Source organism: Penicillium manginii (assembly GCF_028828005.1).
Source record: "Penicillium manginii strain IBT 31320 chromosome Unknown utg000009l:1.0-3297300.0:1.0-3298630.0, whole genome shotgun sequence".
In the NCBI taxonomy this organism is placed as follows: domain Eukaryota; kingdom Fungi; phylum Ascomycota; class Eurotiomycetes; order Eurotiales; family Aspergillaceae; genus Penicillium; species Penicillium manginii.
This window is the reverse complement of record NW_026643110.1, coordinates 464,464-479,820: the sequence shown is the minus strand read 5'-3', so window position 1 is coordinate 479,820 and position 15,357 is coordinate 464,464. Positions and strand designations below refer to the sequence as shown.

At 46.6% G+C, this 15,357-nt stretch overlaps 10 protein-coding genes across 10 annotated transcripts; 8 read left to right on the top strand and 2 right to left on the bottom strand.

Annotated features, from left to right (window-relative positions):
- Positions 1-124: 124 nt before the first annotated feature.
- N7533_011952 (Zn(II)2Cys6 transcription factor) lies at positions 125-2,185 on the top strand (the record flags this gene model as incomplete). The annotated part of the gene is made up of 2 exons (XM_057108602.1): positions 125-2,037; positions 2,092-2,185. The coding sequence occupies 2 exons, from the start codon at positions 125-127 to the stop codon at positions 2,183-2,185; spliced, it is 2,007 nt and encodes a 668-aa protein (XP_056953703.1).
- A 373-nt stretch (positions 2,186-2,558) lies between these two features.
- Positions 2,559-2,999, top strand: N7533_011951 (type II 3-dehydroquinate dehydratase; the record flags this gene model as incomplete). Its single annotated transcript, XM_057108601.1, has 1 exon — positions 2,559-2,999. One exon carries the CDS (start codon positions 2,559-2,561, stop codon positions 2,997-2,999), a length of 441 nt encoding a protein of 146 aa, XP_056953702.1.
- A 1,191-nt stretch (positions 3,000-4,190) lies between these two features.
- N7533_011950 (hydroxymethylglutaryl-CoA reductase) lies at positions 4,191-5,330 on the top strand (the record flags this gene model as incomplete). The annotated part of the gene is made up of 1 exon (XM_057108600.1): positions 4,191-5,330. One exon carries the CDS (start codon positions 4,191-4,193, stop codon positions 5,328-5,330), a length of 1,140 nt encoding a protein of 379 aa, XP_056953701.1.
- Positions 5,331-5,724: 394 nt separating this feature from the next.
- Positions 5,725-6,303, top strand: N7533_011949 (uncharacterized protein; the record flags this gene model as incomplete). Its single annotated transcript, XM_057108599.1, has 1 exon — positions 5,725-6,303. The coding sequence occupies one exon, from the start codon at positions 5,725-5,727 to the stop codon at positions 6,301-6,303; it is 579 nt and encodes a 192-aa protein (XP_056953700.1).
- A 1,604-nt stretch (positions 6,304-7,907) lies between these two features.
- On the top strand, positions 7,908-8,738 carry N7533_011948 (uncharacterized protein; the record flags this gene model as incomplete). The annotated part of the gene is made up of 1 exon (XM_057108598.1): positions 7,908-8,738. One exon carries the CDS (start codon positions 7,908-7,910, stop codon positions 8,736-8,738), a length of 831 nt encoding a protein of 276 aa, XP_056953699.1.
- Positions 8,739-9,170: 432 nt separating this feature from the next.
- On the top strand, positions 9,171-10,190 carry N7533_011947 (sugar phosphate isomerase/epimerase family protein; the record flags this gene model as incomplete). The annotated part of the gene is made up of 1 exon (XM_057108597.1): positions 9,171-10,190. One exon carries the CDS (start codon positions 9,171-9,173, stop codon positions 10,188-10,190), a length of 1,020 nt encoding a protein of 339 aa, XP_056953698.1.
- A 351-nt stretch (positions 10,191-10,541) lies between these two features.
- Positions 10,542-11,296, bottom strand: N7533_011946 (putative pathogenesis associated protein Pep2; the record flags this gene model as incomplete). The annotated part of the gene is made up of 2 exons (XM_057108596.1): positions 10,542-11,115; positions 11,169-11,296. The coding sequence occupies 2 exons, from the start codon at positions 11,294-11,296 to the stop codon at positions 10,542-10,544; spliced, it is 702 nt and encodes a 233-aa protein (XP_056953697.1).
- A 518-nt stretch (positions 11,297-11,814) lies between these two features.
- Positions 11,815-12,735, bottom strand: N7533_011945 (shikimate dehydrogenase family protein; the record flags this gene model as incomplete). The annotated part of the gene is made up of 1 exon (XM_057108595.1): positions 11,815-12,735. One exon carries the CDS (start codon positions 12,733-12,735, stop codon positions 11,815-11,817), a length of 921 nt encoding a protein of 306 aa, XP_056953696.1.
- A 355-nt stretch (positions 12,736-13,090) lies between these two features.
- N7533_011944 (shikimate dehydrogenase family protein) lies at positions 13,091-13,960 on the top strand (the record flags this gene model as incomplete). Its single annotated transcript, XM_057108594.1, has 1 exon — positions 13,091-13,960. The coding sequence occupies one exon, from the start codon at positions 13,091-13,093 to the stop codon at positions 13,958-13,960; it is 870 nt and encodes a 289-aa protein (XP_056953695.1).
- Positions 13,961-14,313: 353 nt separating this feature from the next.
- On the top strand, positions 14,314-15,305 carry N7533_011943 (shikimate dehydrogenase family protein; the record flags this gene model as incomplete). The annotated part of the gene is made up of 3 exons (XM_057108593.1): positions 14,314-14,479; positions 14,556-14,766; positions 14,816-15,305. 3 exons carry the CDS (start codon positions 14,314-14,316, stop codon positions 15,303-15,305), a joined length of 867 nt encoding a protein of 288 aa, XP_056953694.1.
- Positions 15,306-15,357: the final 52 nt, after the last annotated feature.

Genomic DNA, 15,357 nt, shown 5'->3' with positions numbered 1-15,357 from the left:
TTGAAGTCGAAAGCAGCTCATCGCCGGTTAAAGTCAAGCCGATCACATGACCCGTTGCCACCTTGGATCGCTGTGCTTCACGACCATCGGAAATAGCTTTATTTCACTTATGAAGTGCATCAAAATGTCGGACCCACGTCCGCTGAAACGGCAACGCATTTACCGTGCCTGTGATCAGTGCCGTCGACGTAAATCGAAGTGTGATGGGGAACAGCCCGTTTGCTCCATTTGCAGCCAGGCTAATCGGGCCTGCACCTATGAGACTGGCGGGGGCCGGCGAGGACTTCCATCAGGCTATGTACGGAGCCTGGAGATTGCCCTGGGCCTGATCTTTCAGCATGCTCCGAATACTCCGAATACAGTGCACAATGTACTTCGAGACTCGCGAGGCCAGGGCAATTTCCTGACAAGCAAGCTTGCAAAACGCTCTGTCTCAGTTTGGCGAAAATCCAAAGCATACCGAGATCTGTCACTGCTGATTTCACCGGGGTCTGAAGATGAGGTGTTCGATGATTCTGAGTGGGAGCCCGGGGAACCTGTGGGGTCTCAGGATAATGACGAGACTATGGCCGATCTTGATAGTACGCCATCAAATCCAGAGGCCGCTAAGCCCGAGACTATTCGAAAGCTACCAAACGATGTGTCACACTTGAATATTTTCATGAATGTGCAAGTGCCGGAGAGAATATCGGATCTTGTCGACTTTTATTTCACCTACACTCATTGCTGGTTTCCAATCCTTGAACGTCGTTCGGTTTTGCGTGCCATGCACTTGGGCAACGGCAATAAGAACGAAATTGCTCAAGGAGACTTATCATCCAGAATGGTATTATGGTCTCTGGTCGCATACACATCGGCTATGCGAGGGATTGAGCAACCAGGAACACCTAACTTATTGACCATTCAACTTGCCATCGAACAGCAAGCATTGATGCGATGGGAAGCTTTGGACCTAGGGTACATTCAGGCGATGCTCATCCTTGTATTGATGCATATAGCCATGGGGAATATCAATCAGGCATGGAGATTAGTTGGAAAAGCATCGAGAATGCTGATAAGTTTCTCACTGTCTGCGAGAAAGACCCGTTTCAACCACGTTTTCAATGCGTGTGTCCTTCTGGACAACATTTTATCGGCTATACTGGGGCGAGCTCCCTGCCTTTCCCAGGAGGAGCAATCGATTTGTGGTCCAGTCGAAGAAGATGATTTAGAAGAGTGGGACGTGTGGTCTCCGTCTCAGCCTGGTATAGATGGAGAGAGACTGAGAATGCCTGCACCCTTACGAGCATTAAGCATATTCAACAACATTCAGCAGCTCATGCAACAACTTTCTCGGACCTTATACCGCCCCTTGGGTCTGTCCGGTATTGAAAGTCTTTTAAACGATCTACGAACAAAACAGAACGCCCTTTCTCAAAGTCATCCATACGACCGACGAAATTATGCCACCCCTTCACTCTTGAACCTCCATCTCGTGTCAGCTTTCACCATACTTTCAATTTATCGCAGGTTTGAGCGGGACTCATCTGCGATTGAAGATTCATTTCAAAACACCATTCACCATATACTTGACATTCTGGATCATTACCGCGAAATCACCGGGGCAGCAGGGTCATCACCTCTCATTCTCTGCTTCGCCCTGCAGTGCCAAAAGTCCCTGACGATTGGCAACTTTTCCGATACCCGACCCCTTCAAGATCGAATTTCCAGCTTCTTACACCCCCTCAAACCAATCAATCACGCAGAATGGAACAACCAGATTTCACACTCAATCCTCCCCATCCCTTCCCTCGAACAAGAAACCCAACCACCTGCCACTCTTGAAAATCCACTATCAATTCCCGCAATAGCAGATCTCTCAAATTCAACTCCATTACCATTCATCCCGCCACAGACTGAGCCCTCATCGGTCATCAGCGTTCAAACCATCCCATCATCCAACGAATTTCCATCACTGCAGTCCCTAGGCGGAACCGGCGACGCAGAGATGTACGACGCACTCTTCGAGGAAATGGTCACTTCGTTCCCGGCCAGCAGGTACGTACCCATCCGCATTCACCTAGTAAATACTCTGGAACTAAAAATATCAAGGCAAGAACCCGACTTTGCGCAGAACCTCGGCTTCTACGACGGAGACCTAGACACAGATTTCCTAGCTCAGCTACAACATCCACCAATGAGTTAAAATAAAGCTCTCGCCCTAATCGGCCTTGGTCTTATACGATTCAAGATTAAAATATTCAATGACCAGAGTTTCCTCTAATAGGAGTTATTAAGTATGTATACGGGGTAGGTACCCAGTTAGTTAGTAGTTGGCCTCAAGCAAGTTACCCCCAGGAAGTATGAAATGTACATAGTATACTATCCCGTCGGCTAAGTCCACAACCGACCTCACCAACTGAGCACCAACCACATCCGTAACTTACTTGAACTCGAATACTATTATAAATACCACAAGTACTAGTACATAAAACCTGGACCAACCTATACCTTTCATCAAAACTTGATCCATCATCCAAACACCAAGAAAATAGCCAACCCAGCCCCATTCACCCAAAATGTCGATCCTCCTGCTAAACGGCCCAAACCTAAACCTCCTCGGCACCCGCGAACCACACATCTACGGCCACAAAACCCTCGCAGATATCGAAACCGCCATGACAGACCTGGCTACATCAAAAGGCATAACCCTACAAACCTTCCAATCAAACCACGAAGGCGCCCTCGTGGACCGAATCCAGGCAGCGCGCGGAAACACCGACGTGATCCTCATCAACCCCGGCGCATTTACGCACACGAGTGTTGCCATTCGCGATGCGTTGCTTGGCGTTCAGATTCCGTTTGTGGAGATTCACCTTACGAATGTGCATGCCCGTGAGCAATTTCGGGCGCATAGTTATTTGTCGGACAAAGCGAGGGGTATTATTGTTGGGCTTGGGGCATATGGGTATGAGGTCGGGGTTGAATTTGCTGTTAGGGAGGTTATTGGGAAGAAATAAATATGCCTGGAGTCCCGGGCTGTCAACAAACATCACGCCTGCGTGAAGGTGTGGAACCATGGTATAGCTTCTTTACATACTCCACCGTGAATAGCCTCACTCTTTCTCCAAAGCTCACTTAGTCCTCCAATCTCTAATGTCTTTGGCCTCTCTCCATCGTGTCGCCGCTACCATAGACATCAGATCCGATGCAGGATATCGATTGTCATTTCACTCCACCGCCCATGACGCATAATGATCGACAATGAACTCTCAGTTCTCGCTACAATCCACTGGAATAGAGTTATCATGACGTCCAGTGCCAAATAGTTTAAAGGCGTTTAAAAGTCGGTGTGACGGAATTAAGCGATAAAACTTGCAGCGATCCATAGTGGCAACCATCTCTATAAACTTTCGGCCAGCATCTATACCAGCATGCTGTATAGGGCTATCCATATTCTGACCATTTTGCAGGCCAATTCTTTTACTTCGACCCACGAAAGGAGGTCGGGGCGTGTAGGCACTGATAACATGCGTATCATTTCCCACAATTTCTCGTTTTCCGCTCCTCTCCGATCCACCTAAACGTCATGAGGCGGCCGCTGCAATAGATTGCTGCGGAAATAGCCTCCATTCCAAAATATAAGTCATGAAGTGGTTAAAGACATCATATGTCTACTTTATTGCACCACAGTTCAGTATTTATGATTCAGTAATGCAAGAATTCATGGTAAAAGCTTTCACCTCTAGAGGAATATAGTGAAATGGAGAAATAAAACATTAGATGAACGCCAAGACACCTGTTCGGTATCCTAGCGAAGATCGTCACCCCTCCTACCGTAAATAATACGAGGAGATAAGGTTCAGATTTATGCAATTATTTGAGACTGACAGATTATTGCTGCATGAGGTCAATTCTTGCTGCAATGAATCATCCATTTTGAAGAAGCTAGAAACATTGTCACTCTGGAAGAACCTGAAGAAACTGCCATTCTCGATCTCAATGCCATCGATATTTTCCGGGAAGAATCGATCGGCGGGGCGTAAGTGGGAAGTGTGGAGCACTCTCCGTCATAGGCTTGATGAGGGTGAATCTTTTCAGCTTTCGGAATTGTTTAAAAATGTCCTTAAGTCATCTGGTAAGAGTTCCAAAGTTTGCTCTCATTCCTTTCGGATATAAAATAACAATTGCGTCATTTTTCTACCTTGAAGATGAACTCACTCAGCGGTATTACATCAAAACTCAAACACATCAACAAAGATGAAGATACCATCAAAAAAGCCAAGATTGAAAATTGCATTGGCTCTGTCAAAGTACCCGTCGGAATTGCTGGTCCTCTGAGCGTCAAGGGTACCGATGGAACCGATGGTATTTTCCATGCCCCATTGGCAACCAGTGAAGCTACATTAGTCGCAAGCTGCTCACGTGGATGTAAAGTCCTCAATGCTGGCGGTGGTGTTCAATTCAAAGTACTCCGAGAGACCATGACGAGAGGACCTGTTTTCTGGTTCTCTTCACCGGGAGACGCCATATCATTCTACGATATGGTACCAAACCTCTTCTCCGAATTTAGAGACGCTGCACAATCCACTAGCAAACATGCCAAGCTCGTCAGGATTGAACCTCAACTCATCGGCAGCACTGTTCACGTCATTTTTGAATACTACTGTGGAAATGCCGTGGGCCAGAACATGGCTACATTCGCTACGGAGAAAGCATGTGATACTTTCGCAGCATCAGATAATGCCCGGGTAGTGAACCTTCAGAAGATCACTATTGAGGGCCAGACATCTGCGGAAAAATCCCTATCTTGGAGGAATATCCTCCATTCACGCGGCGTGGCTGTAATGGCTTGGGGGACGGTCACACCGAAAGCTTGCCAGAAAGTTCTCGGCATTTCAACTTGGGATCTTTATCAGCTTATCCAGAATAGCAAGGAAGCTGCTACACGGAGTGGGCAACTGGGCTATAATATCAACCAGGTGAATGTGATTGCGGCAATGTTCGTTGCGTGTGGTCAAGACGCTGGTAGCATTGCGGAATCAGCGTGGAGTCACTTGGCCACTGAATTCAATGATGAAACCAAGGAACTGAGTGTATCGACATATCTCCCGAGTCTTCCAGTTGGAACTGTTGGCGGCGGTACCACTTTAGATACCCAGAGAGAAGCGTTGGAGATTCTTGGATGTACTGGCCCAGGATCCAAACCTCGTTTGGCGGGTCTCATTGCGTGTTTCTCCCTTGCCCTCGATATCAGTACGGTGGCTGCAGTTACCAATAACACATTTGCGGCTAGTCATTACAAGTTTGCAAGAGATACCCCCGGCCGTGAGACGCAGTCGAAGCTTTGAAGTTATATTCCAAGGTTTTCGGAGAACGGAGAGGATTACACCCGTGTACCTAGGTATGGTACCTCTAAGCAAAAGCTCGCCCAGTAGCAGTTGATTACCTAGGTAGTATTCTAAGCAGATATTTGTTTTGGCCTTGAGTACTAGCTAAATAAACATCTCATTGGAATATCCATTGGTTTCTGAAAGTTCCTTAGTGCCTATGATTCTCTACCTGGGTACACTATAGTCCATTGTGCGTGAGTGAGATCAGTCATCAGCCATTTGTGGCATGTTCATTCATCAAAAGAAAATAATAATAGTAACTAGTCATTCTTGGGACCTCCAGGGCGTTCAGGGGGGTAGTCACCCCCGGACTTTCGCAGGATGGAGTCCGCGCGCGTATCATTCCACCACGATGACGAAGATTGGGATCCCCGGTCCGTCCTCGCTCCAGGTCCGCCAGACGGGTCATGATTCTGAGCATCGCCTTGTCCGACTCCTCCTTGTTGAAGGTAATGCGCTTCCCATTATCGGTGACCCGGCCATCCACCTCATCCACCCGCTCTGCAAGCTTCAGCAGCCTGCCATTTGCCATTTCGGTCCCCAAAACCCCGAGCTCAACGTCGTTGAATTTATAGGCCTCTTCCTTGGCCTTCTTGGCCTTGACCCAGCTCTTCCTCCAAGTCCAGGGGTTTACAGCCCTTGCCGCCCAACATCCGGGCGAGGACTTTACGACCCAAACGAAAAAGGCTACGGCCACTGGAACAAAGATTTTGAGGCCTTGCACCCACTGCAAGATCTTAGTGGATATGTCGAGTTGGTGCACGAGTCTTTTCAGCTCGCTCGACTCCTTGTCGTCTTTGCCTATAATTATATCGTCAGCGTCTATTTAATTGCCAGTGTATCTCTATCTACTGGTGGAAAAACATTTACAGACCGCCTCAAGCTACACCTCATCGAGTCTACATCAGACAAGAATCATCGATGCAGATGATACGAAATGTCATATCTATCCATCCAGCTCAAGGTTTAAAAGCCAAAATCTGCGGAATTGGAATGGCTACTGACTGATTTCCTTGTGAAAGGTGAGAGCGAAGGCAAGAAGTTCGTCCGAGGAAAGAAGTTCGTCCGAGGAAAGCGAGTGGCGACCATCGGGCCCAGTAGGTGGCAGAGAAAGAGCACCGGCCTCGATAATGAAGAGCTATAGTTGTAGAGGGATCACATTAGCAAACTTTCAATCTTTTGTAATAATTATTGAAGCCAATTGCTTTCAGAGCCACACATGTACGCGGTGGCTTGACTCTTTTCGTAGTTGAGGATTCTGGCTTGACGGGATCATCACATCAATATTCGCTGGGCCTGGGAGTGCAGCCATGCGAGCATCTCTGCGTACGAGCTCCGTTGTCATTCTGGCCTTCCGACATTCCGAATAGCTCAATGACGCCCGGTACATTGTTACCGAGCCCGGGCATGGAGTGTAGCTTGAGAACGAGCGGTTCCGAAGGAAGGCATTGCAGCTCCGGCGAATAAGACATGCATCTGGGATCTCTCCCGCAGTACTCAAAGGTCCGAAATGATGAAATGAATTCGCAATGAATTTCCGGAGACAGAGACAGCTTGGAGGACGATTCGGTATGCATGGTAGCGTGGATCTTGTCCGAAGCGGCGTGGGGAAATGCAATAACTCAAAAGTCGTCTCACCCGCTTTCTAGGGGAATTTGCAATCGTGAAAAACGCGTGACGAAAGCAATTGGCGTCCAGGTCGGCGTCGGATTGAGTCTCCTCCTCGCGTACACGTGTGTCTGTTCAGAAGTTAGGTGCAATTGACTTACGAGGAGAAGGAAAAGGAGCAGGAGAACAACCATCAGCTTGGCCATGTTTGCCAATCTCCCTGAATTTGGATGAATAAATTTGATTGTAGTGTTCAGATTCAATTGCAGCGATCCGTCGACTAGCACTATCAAATGAGAGAATCGATGATCCTAATCTCCTACACATCGCCATGCAGTCACGGGATCTACTAAGGTCGTTTGGTCCATCGGGGTCGCTCCTTACCTACATACTACGAGTATATACCCAGCACCTTCCCAATTGGGGTTGCCCAAGTCGTGATTGGTAATCGGCATACAAGCTACTACTAGTATATTATTTATTACCTACCTTAAGATAACTAGTAGGTACCCTAGTAAGTACCCCGAACCAGATGAACCCTAGACTAAACTCGCTCTGAAACGTGTGGGGTCTTGCTAAATAGTATACTCCTGAAAAGTACCCTATGGTTGAGGCTATCTGTTCTGATCCACGGTTCCTTCCCGCTCTCGGAGCTACTAGTCTTCTAATGGACATCATCGTATAGTTTTCAAACCCCGTGCCAACGTCAATATCAGCATACCTTTCCATGCTGTACCTATTTGGAGTCGGGGGTAATACGTCTTCGGGGTGTCCCATTCAAGTTATGAAAAGCATTCAAGCTACCTCGTTTTTGACAAGATGCTTGCAACACTCTTTCTCACTCCTCCAGTGCTGAATTTCCGCTATTCCCCGTCCCTCAAATAAATTCATTCTATATTTACTTTTAAGGTAATGGATCTACACCACATGTGGATAGATTTCCCTACGGGACTCTTTCGCCCAATGATCTCTGACACTACTGGCAAATTCCTTCATCGGGTCCGCTTTGAAGTTGAGGGATTCACTTGCGAATTTCCTTCCAAAATAATCAGCGACTTTTTGCTGGCTGAATATCAGTTTAGAGTTGTTCTTCAACTCAAAAATGGTGTTAAAGAAGACAGCGAGAATGAAGGAATGCGCAATGAAATGAATACCAAATACGTTCAGTGCGAAAGAAACCTATATTTCAAAGATTTCGCTCTACCTCCTGCAACACTTGACTATATGCGCAGATTCGCTATGAAGGATTACAGATGGTATCTCCGCAAGACTCTTACTAGTCACTGTGTTCTCATTGGTGGTTGTTGCGGTCAAAACTGTGGTTGCTGCGAAAAGCGTGCAGGTCACCTAAACCTAAAAGGCATAAATGGTCACTGTACATGGGCCTGTCGTTGCTGTTTAGAGAGGAAAGGATTCAGTTTCAAAAATTACGACGGTGAGAGCTTTGAACAGCAGTACAAGGACGAACTCGAGAGCGATAATCCAGTTCTTCTGCTTCGAATAGCAGATGGTTATTTCGGCAATCCTAGAACACAACCACGTTTGAATCCGGAATACAATAGTGATTCTGCGGATAACGCGCAATCTACTCTCCAAGATGCAAGTGCAAATGATGATGCAAAGACCATGGATCAGAGGGAAATCCAAGACAGTGCCACATGTATAATTTCCGATCCCTTTCCACCGCCATATAAGGAGATAGCGAAAGATGATGGGAAGAGGAAACAAAGGCGAACCTGGTTGTGGAAGAAGCTTTGACAAATACGTTTGTTATTGTAGACTGCGACTACTGGAGCGGTCTCTAATACCTAGGTACTGTAGAGTACCGTCACGGCAATTCCAGGCTAAATCTTCCAGGTCAAATTCGAATCGGTTAGTTCAAGTTATGCTTCAGTCGAGTTAATTTAGTCCAATTGCTAGAAAAATACTCAAATGAACTGAATTTAAATTTACGTTCTGGTAGAATTAATTTAGATTTAAATTACTACTATATACTAAGTAGGCAGTTATTAGAATATTAATAATTAAATTATCTTTCAAGTTAGATATGAGAATTCGGATTAGTTCTGGACCGACAGAAGGAACAGGCTAAGAATTTACCCTTTAGCGGATATGACGTTAAGTATCAACTTGGTGGCAATTCATGACTTAGCTTTTCAACACTTCTCTATAACGATATTATTACACAATATGGAATACAAGCCCGCCATCATGAGTGCGTCCCTGGGACGCGCTTGGCTGCACGACCTTGACTACAAAATCGAGCAAGCCGCGAAAGCGGGGTTCACAGGCATTGAAGTCTTTTACGAAGATCTGGATTATGCTGCTCGCAAGCTCTCAGGAAACGATTCTCCGACATCCAAGCACATTCTACAAGCAGCAGAAAATGTCCATTCGATTTGTCAAGTCCAAGGCCTTGAGATCATCGGTCTTCAGCCATTCCTTTTCTATGAAGGTCTTAAGGACCGAGATCAACATGCACGTTTGATCGAAAAAATGCAATTTTGGTTCAAAATAGCCAAGAGTCTTGGTACCAATACTATTCAAATTCCAGCCAATTTTCTTCCGGCGGAGCAATTAACAGGTGATCGAGAGGTGATTGCCGCCGACCTGCGCCAAGTTGCGGATATGGGCGCGGCTGAAAATCCTTCAATTCGATTTGCCTACGAAAATCTTTGCTGGAGTACCCATATCGATACTTGGGAGAAAGCATGGGATGTGGTCGAACTTGTGGATCGACCTAATTTCGGCATGTGTCTCGATACTTTCAATATCGCTGGGCTTGAATGGGCAGATCCTGCGTTGCCGACGGGCAAAACGCCAAATGCGGACGAGAATTTGAAACTTTCCTTGGAGAAGCTCGTGAAAAAGGTTGACGTCTCAAAAGTCTTCTATATCCAAGTAGTTGACGCCGAGCGTATGGAATCACCCTTAGTGGCAGGTCATCCGTTCCACGTTGATGGCCAACCGGCACGAATGAGCTGGTCGCGGAACGCTAGAACCTTCATGTACGAGGAGGAAAGAGGCGCGTACTTGCCTGCGGAGGACGTGGCTATCGCAATCATATCGGGTCTTGGGTATAGCGGTTATGTGTCTATGGAATTGTTTTCGAGGACAATGGCGGAAGAAGGGAAACATGTACCGGATCAACATGCGGCAAGGGGTATTCGGGCTTGGAAGAAGTTCCAAGAGATACTAGACTTGAAATAGACATGTTCCAAGGTTGCCTAGTGTGGTTGGGCGTGACTGCAGAGAAATACAAAGCGAAACTTGAATGTGATAGATCAAGCAGGGCTCAAGTTATGACATGAATGCGTACTCCGTACTCCGTATAGTTATTTACAATGGCCTGTTTACCATGATGAGAGCAACAAAGACACCTTCTTCTTTATCTTCATAATCTCTGTCTCCTCTATCCGTGTGTGGCTCTTTAACTCCAATATAACCAGCGTAGGAGCAATGTCCCACTCCTCCACTTCATTACTAGGTATTAAATGGAAACTCGAATCTTAACGAATGATGATTTTGGGCCAAACGCGTGCCATAGTACTCAAATTAAACCTATACATCAATGCGTTTTCCATCCAGCCAGTCCTTAGAGAGTCTGTACAAAAGATCATGTTTCTCCCCGCATACAGTTCCAACATGTCGTCTATGTCCAGGCATATCCTTCAGAACGGTAACACCCATCGTGAGCTCCTGGCAATACGATAGGCACTTGTATCCCTCGGGATAAGAGTTGAGCTTTTCCTCGTTGATTCTGGGAACTTTGTTCGGGTTGACTGGCAAAAGCTTATCCTTCTCATACCAGTGTCGAACAAACTGAGCACCCCAGCGTCCATCAATCTTTTCGAAGAAAAAGCAGAAGCGGCAATCAGCTTCTGCATCGACCTCGCAGCCGTCGATGGTGAATCGCTGGGTGATCGTCGCCTTCATTTTGGTCACTGCACGAGTTCCATCGGGTGTGATATCTGTTGTAACACCATGGCAGCGGTGCATAATGAAGGCACCCTTGTCCATACCGGCTTTCGATGCCGCCATGAAATCCTTGTAGTGAACGCGGCCGGACCAGGTGGTATACACATGGGCATCGTTGTGAAAGATCGATTCGAAGTTCTCCCACTCACACGAATCGCTAATAATATCAGCCAGAGAGTCCAAGCCACATAGAGAAAGCAGAATACATACCGGTAGCACGGCCATCCCTCTGCAAGCTCGCGCAGCTTGGCTCGCTCGAGGACTAGGCTGTCCGGGCCATTGTTGCGGATGGCGTTTTCGGGCCAAGAACCCTCGGGCAAAGAATGTAAATCGACCATTTTGTTTGACGAATGATTTCAGTATATAATCTTACCTTAAATCGAATGCATCTCATGGTTCCTAAATATATGAGTCGCGGATTATCCGGTCGGATCATCCAGTATCGGCAAATGTCATTGCCGACGCCACCCCCGCATGCGCGGCATGATGTTGGATGTCACACATTTCGGCATTGGATTCAAGCTGGATTATATCAAGCATAACTACCACGGTTCATTTACAGCTAACGGATAAAGGGCGAAAAGAACTATCAGTTCAAAGCGAATGGTCGTCTTGATCTTAGATATAAACAACTCTATATCGACTTAGTGATTTTAAGATCATGTTCAGACTTAATTCGAACTAGAAACCTTGGAAGGCATGAATCGACATATCTGTATGCATTTAAAGATCCTGATAATCACTAGTAGTTGTGTAAAAAAAAAACAAAGCTAGATTCACACTTCGAAATTCCAAGATACAGTCTATGATTGCCAAAAATATTGAGTTTTTTGGAGGATGTATCCCAAACGAAGAATTAAAAATTGATGCCCTTGCTTTCTTCTGCAGCCTTCAGTAGAACATCCCACGCACCCTCCCTATTCAACTTCTGACAAACCTCCTCTCCAGCCCACAGACGCCATTGCTCCTCAATCTGATATCCAATGACATGTGTACCCTCAACACTGGGATATTCAAGTTGTTCTGCCAACTTAATCATCCGAGTTCTTCTCGGCTTGAAACACATGTCCAGGAATACTCCTTTCTCCGATCGAGACATAAAATGCTTCACAATGGAAGCGACTTGGATTTCAGTTTCCGTCTTTGGCTCGAGGTCAGGAACTGTGCCAACAATGTAGTAGGGGCTCGCTAGCTCCTTGGCCTGTGCAATCGTTTTGACATGGACGATATTGGGAGGATTGGGAAGTTTTTTCGAATCACGAATGAGGACAACTACCTCCTCATCGTCGCGGTTCAAAACATGTATTGTTGGACAATGAAGATGCTCGCTGAGAGCGTAGACAGCCGCCCGACTTGCTCCACCAGCGCCAATGATCAGAGCCGATGCAGGAGATGTAGAGGAAGGTCTGGTCTTCTCGTCGCCTTTCTCTAGTAGACAGCCCTTGATTCCCCTCCAGTCTGTGTTGGTGCCACAAATTCGCCTGGAGCCATCGTTCTTGTAATAGACATTATTGCATGCACCAATTATGGACGCGAGTTCGTCACGCTCATCGAGGTGCTCCATAATCGACCCCTTGTAGGGCATTGTGACAACGAGGCCAGCTGTGTCAGGGTTTCGGGCCAGATTGAGCAAATCTTCTGTGGTTGGGCATTCGGTCGCATAGAATTTCCAAGGCAGACCGAGAGATTTGGCGATGTAGTTGTGCATATTTGGCGCAATAGAATGCGTAACACCAACTCCAACAAGATGTAGAGACATCTCTTGCTGCTGTGACATTTTGCTGAGGACCGAGTTCAACGTGATAAGCCCTTGAAGGTATCCTTTCTTTCGAATTATATCTCAAGGCAAGACCCCTCATTTAGCTGAAGGATCATATTTAGAGACGGATGAAATCATATCCTATGTGAGTCTTGTCTGGTTCGAACCGGCATAGTGTGGCGGATGACGAAAAGAAGGCTAAATCCATAACCGAACCTGGAAATGAATTAGTAGATAGATCATGACAATATTGAGAACAAATAAAAAAATGTTATAAAAAATTCAAGCGGAAGAACAACTTTGCCTCGGAGAATCCCAAGTTCACTTCCAGTATTTCCAGCATTGTGAATCAACCACCTATTCAATGGCCACAATGAACGACCAGCAGCCCAAATCATTCCACATATTTGGCAGTGGAATCTCATTCAGCATTTCACCCACCATTCACAACGCTGGTTTCGAATATTATGGCCTACCCTACACATACGATATCCGCGAGTCACCTAGCATCGACGATGTGGCAGACTTGATCTCCGACGAGAAACTGGGCGGCGCGAGTGTGACTATGCCACACAAGTTGCAAGTTCACAAATACTGTACCGAGCAGACAGACACAGCAAAATTGATCGGGGCAATCAACACACTGGTCATCAAAAAAACAAGCCAGGGTCGGACGGTCATTGGTGATAATACCGATTGGTCGGGGCTACACACCATCATCGCGGATTATTCCAAAGTGGCAACCCAGCAACCGACCGTCGGATTGGTTATCGGTGCCGGGGGTGCGTCCAGGGCTGCTTTATATGCGATGTATCGATCAGGCATTCAACACATCTACCTTATCAACCGCACACAATCAGTGGCTCAAAAGGTTAAGGAGGATTTCAGCCCTGTCTTTGAGCTTACTATACTGTCGAACCTGAAGGAATTGCCTCTCATGCCGGATGTGATTATCGGGACTGTGCCGGCAACTGTTACGACTGAAGATCAGTTCTCCGGGATATTTGGCTCTTCGGGTCTTTGTATCGAGATGGCATACAAGCCTAGGCAGACTCCGCTCCTGACAGTGGCTCGGAGACATCCAGGATGGCAAACTATTACAGGATTAGAAGTGCTACTGGCGCAGGGATATGATCAGTTTAATCTCTGGACGGGTCTTGAGCCGCCCAAGGAGAAGATGGTTGAAGCTGTTTCTGAGCATGAGCGAGAGAAGACGAGAAAAGAGATGGCCGGGTTGCTGTAAATAGCTAATATCCTTTCAGCTTTAAAAGGAGTTGACCAATAGACAGACTCTGTGATTTTCGCTCGTTTCGTGCTCTTAAACCTTGGAATCTACGGTAGATAGATTCTTGCTCGACCCGTTCGTACCTAGTTATGTCATTGTATCGAACTCAAGGCTCTCGACCATTGAATTCCGACGGCATCGGCCTTGCTCTTAGCCGAAATCCACTGTAAGGTACCAAGGAGCTAATAGTTGATCATGCGTTCAGTTGAATAATAAATATTCCATGGGTCTGTTGAAATCCATCATCCTGCACTCTTGATCGATCATAACTCATAAATTGTTCAAATATTCCTCAATTCCCTTTTTGCAACATGGCTTCTGGGTCAAGCCCAGACGATATTCTGGCAGCATCATACAAATATGGATCTATCTTCAAGACACCGACAGAACATAACGCCAAGATGAAGGCCTTTCTCTTCGGCTACCCAATCCGCCATTCTCTGGCCCCCCCTACTCCATCGGCATCTTTTCCGGGGAGTAGGCATACCATGGACATTTTCCTTACTAGAGACAACGGACACTTCAAAGTTTCTGCCTACTCTGAAACAGGCAGATATCATCGGCTGCGCCGTCACTATGCCCTTTAAAGTCACAATGCTCTCTACCGTGGACGATCTTACAGAAGAAGCGCGCATGGTTGGTGCGATCAATACCATTTTTCTTCGCAGAGCCGAAGATGGAAAAATCCGATATATCGGTACGAACACAGACACCATTGGAGTTCGTGAGGCTTTTCTCCAGAATTATCCTCAGCTTCCTGCGCAGTCATTTGGAAGACCGGCTCTGGTGATTGGTGGTGGGGGGGGCTTGTAGGGCGGCGGTTTATGCCCTTTCCAAATGGATGGGTGTAAGCAAAATCTACATGGTGAACCGCGTTGAGAGCGAAGTTCGGGGTATTATGAGCTCCTTTGAAATTGTGGGATTGGATATCGAGTTCATTTTTGTTTCATCAACAGCCGAAGCTGCTGCGTTGGAGGCACCGGCTCTTATTGTTGGGACAGTACCGGATATTGTACCGAAAGAAAAGGGCGAGATTCTTGCAAGAGAGATCGTGGATGTTTTCCTGGCGAAGGAAGACAAAGGATTTGTTCTGGAGATGTGCTATCATCCTAATCCTCGGACTTACTTCTTCAATCGCTGCGAGGAGATGGGCTGGAATGTGCTATTTGGCACAGAAGCTATGATCTGGCAAGGCGTTGCTCAACAGAGTCTCTGGACAGAGCTTCCGATGCACCAATTCAAGCTTGACGAAGCAAAGCGAGATATCACCGATGCGATTGAGATGAAGAACGATGTGATGTAGATTCTATTTTGTCTATTTCCAATTGGCCAGACCTGCTGGGCTCTATCCCGGG